The sequence below is a fragment of the Arachis ipaensis genome, chromosome B01 (assembly GCF_000816755.2).
Source record: "Arachis ipaensis cultivar K30076 chromosome B01, Araip1.1, whole genome shotgun sequence".
Classification (NCBI taxonomy): domain Eukaryota; kingdom Viridiplantae; phylum Streptophyta; class Magnoliopsida; order Fabales; family Fabaceae; genus Arachis; species Arachis ipaensis.
The window spans coordinates 111,689,053-111,692,682 of record NC_029785.2 but is presented as its reverse complement, the minus strand read 5'-3'; the positions used below and the strand labels follow the sequence as shown (position 1 = coordinate 111,692,682).

General features: G+C 29.8%; 1 protein-coding gene across 1 annotated transcript in view; it reads right to left on the bottom strand.

Moving 5' to 3' along the window:
- LOC107633443 (probable WRKY transcription factor 61) overlaps positions 1 to 3,481 on the bottom strand; it is a 5,424-nt gene extending 1,943 nt beyond the window's left edge. Inside the window, exons 1-4 of the mRNA XM_016337074.2 lie at positions 3,205 to 3,481; positions 1,415 to 1,513; positions 576 to 1,157; positions 334 to 447 (exon numbers count right to left, since the gene is read on the bottom strand). Coding sequence (XP_016192560.1) covers positions 334 to 447; positions 576 to 1,157; positions 1,415 to 1,513; positions 3,205 to 3,357 — 948 coding nt within the window. The 5' untranslated portion in view covers positions 3,358 to 3,481. The remainder of the gene's footprint in view (positions 1 to 333; positions 448 to 575; positions 1,158 to 1,414; positions 1,514 to 3,204) is intronic.

Below are 3,630 nucleotides of genomic sequence, written 5' to 3'. Positions count from 1 at the left end.
GAAAAATATTAGAGGTTGATTAAAATTTATTATTTGTTAGACTAATAGATTAAAAAAGTTATACTAAAAAAATTGAATTAATAATTAGATAATAAAAAAATTATAAATTTTAAAGTGCTAGCATTTTTCATTAGAAAAAATATAGAAAAATAATATTTTTTTAACAATGTAAATAATAAGTTAAAGAAGTTAATTTTAATTTTAAAAATTAAATTTTAAATTAATTAAATATAATTCTTATTTTAAATGCCTGAAACACAGTTTATTATTCATGTTATTGCATCTCTCATTATTTACTTAACGGTTAAGGGGATTATTCTCGCTCATATATACCTGTTTTCTAACGGGACACGAGGGTGCAACTGTGCAGCGATAGTAAGCTCGAGGGCATGGGTTTCCCTTGGAAATCTTTTGTCCATATTTCCTCCATTGACACCCATCATTCATCTGCATGCATGTATCATGCATCATCAACATTATTAATCAATCACTATCTTGTTAAAATCCCTCATTCCCAAACTTTAAACCGTTAAATAAAAAATAAATAAATAAATAGTATCTAACATCATACTTACAGTCGGGGTGTCGCATCTTGCCCTGACGCAAACTCTAGCTTTCTTGGCAGCAGGATTATTATTCTGTTGGGATACTTCATCTTCTACAACTGATGCAGATGCCGATGCCGATGCCGCACCACCACCGCCGCCACCACCTTCTCTGGCCTTGCTTGCTGGTGGTGGCCATGTACTCTCACCACCTTCTTCCTTGTTACTATTATTCGGCAAATTGGTAGCTTCCGTTGTGCTCCCCGATTTCGAAGTTTCGAACTTGCAGTCCAATCCAAGTGCCAATTCCTCATTCAATTCTTCATCATCTTCATCCTCCTTCTTCCTCTTGTTACTATCAGAGACTTTTTTATCTTCTTCATTGCTTCTTCTTGGAACTGGAACTCTTCCAAGGCTGAGCGAAACTAGGTCTGCTTCCTCCATTATTGTTTCTTGATTATCTTCATGCTTGTTGTTAACTATGTTGTGAAACTGCATTTGAAGCATTCGGTACTCGCTCATGATCTTGTTCAACGACATCTTTAACCGTTCATTCTCCTCTCGAACCTCACCCATTTCAGCCTTAGTGCTTTCAAGTTGTTTATCAATAACCTGCACAACAGGAATTAATTAATGCACTCTTGTGACGAATGAAAATAGAGATCAGAATTAAGAGTTTGTAATTTAGATAAACAATATTAGCTAATTTTTGTTTAGAATTTATTATGATTTAAGATTTAAAATTTAGAATAAACAAAATAATTAGTTAATGTTAGCTGGAAAAAAAAATTGGTTCTCTAATATTATTTTTAATTAAATAATGTTTGAAATTAATTAATTATATGAATTTATTATTCATTATCAACTACCTCTTCTTTTTTGGCTGCCAATAGCGCGCTTGTTCCAGAAGCTTCTTCCGCCATGGATTTTTCAGTGTTGTTATTAGTCTTATTCATGTGTGGCGGCTCCTGTGTCATATCAGATAAGTATGCGAAAACATTTAGTATCTTTAAAATTTAGGGTTTAAGAAATATATATGTATATATATTTGTTATAGTTGGATAATAAAACTAATAAATATTTAAAATTTTTCAAGACAAAAAAAAAAATGTTTAAAATAATTAAAACAAAAAATAGAGATGTACCAAAAGAAAATGTTATATGACCAAGAACTCATCTGATCTATTCCTAATAATGGCTCGTCATTATAGCTTCTAATATAATATATAGATATAACAAACATGTAGCACACTTCTAAATGCTGGCATGTAATAGAGAAAATTAGATTATGAGAATGAATACAAGTAGACAAGTAGTTGTTCAAATGAGAAACTGAGAAGAATCTATTGAATTGTTTAGCCTTGGTGGGAATCTTTTGTTCTTAGTTGATTAATTAGCATGTGCATCAGTGTGAATTACTAACTATATATATCATGTTTAGATATATGTATATCGTTAGTTTTCTTCTCAGGGCACATGCATGAGTCAACTCTTATCAAAGTCGTGCAGATTGATTTTTAAGACAAAATTGAAAAAAATAAATATAATAAATAAATAAATAATGGTAATTAATAATATGTTTAGATTGCATATGACATGAATGATTGGACTTGTGTATTACTTTCAACCGACGGCTTTGTTTTGAATATAAATCTTATCTCTCTTCAGATGTTGACTGATTCAACGCTACGTGAATATTATTTATGAGGTTGCAGATACATACATCATCCTTTTCCCTTTCAAAACACAGATATTAGCCATCTTAATTTATTTTTATATACTAGAACAATTACTAAATTTAATTCATGAAAAAGTTAAAGTATATATATGTTTGTTGGTATATATATATAGCTTATGATTTTAACTAAGATATCCTCAGATTATTAGTGTGAGAGGAAATTGAGAACCACACTCTGTTAATTCAATAATAAAGGAGTAATAATAAGTAATTAATACGCCAACTTTTCAAACCGATGATGATGATGATCATAATTTTTTTTTTTTTTTTGAAAAAAAGAGTGTTATTAAAAATGCACTCATCATCACAGCTTATATTAGCAAATCCCTAGCTAGTAATAAAAATAAATCAAATTAAACCTTATAATCTCCATTAATATAACCTAATTAATTGACTTTCTTGCTAAACAAGATGGATTATTTGCTACATATACATGGAAAGAACTCACTGAAGATATACATGAAACTTTACAATATGTTTAAATTAAACGAGATCAGAGAAAAATGAGAAGAATAAGGTATACTCTATCTAAGAAAAAAAAGGAATTTCCTGATCATAATACAGTTCTATGTCTTCTAGATTTGTATTTTATGTGAAATTTTATTTAAAGTATGTTAACATAGTTATATGACTGAATTTCTTTTAGCTATATATTTGTGTAAACAATAATATTGAATAAAATGATGGGATTACTATAATTAAACAAAACAAGGATTGAATTGAAGTCAGGAGATGCAGAAACTGAAAAACAAATTTGATCATCGGTATAATTTGATGACTACGAAATTCAACAAATAAATCATTCATCAAGGATCAATATTTATAGAAAGAGAAATGTTTAATTTATTTGTTATATAAAATTTAGAAATAAGGAAGGAATAAATAACAAGGATGGGAAATTAAAATAAAAGTAATCTTGACCTTGACAATTGTTGTGTCTTGCTTATTAGAAGGAGCATGATCATGATTATCACCATGGCTTCCACTATCATCAGTATACTCGTCACTTCTCTTCTTCTCTTCCTTGAGTGGTGCATCACCTCCATCATCACCAGATCTAGCAGCAAACTCCATATTTGGGGAGAAAAGAATAAGTTCTTTCTGGTCTTCTCAGTTGGCCTTTCTGATATTCTTTCTTTCTGTTCGGGTCTTCAAACCAAAAGCCCCCTTTTTATGATAATATAGGAGGAGAGAGAGAGGACCTGCATGAAGTATTTGACTCTTGGAAAGGGATTAAAAAAAAGTATTTGTTCCTATTACTTCGACTTAAATATCACCTATTAAAAAATAAGTATAATTTAATACGAAAACACACATACATTATGGTCTTATTTGATAATGTCTTAG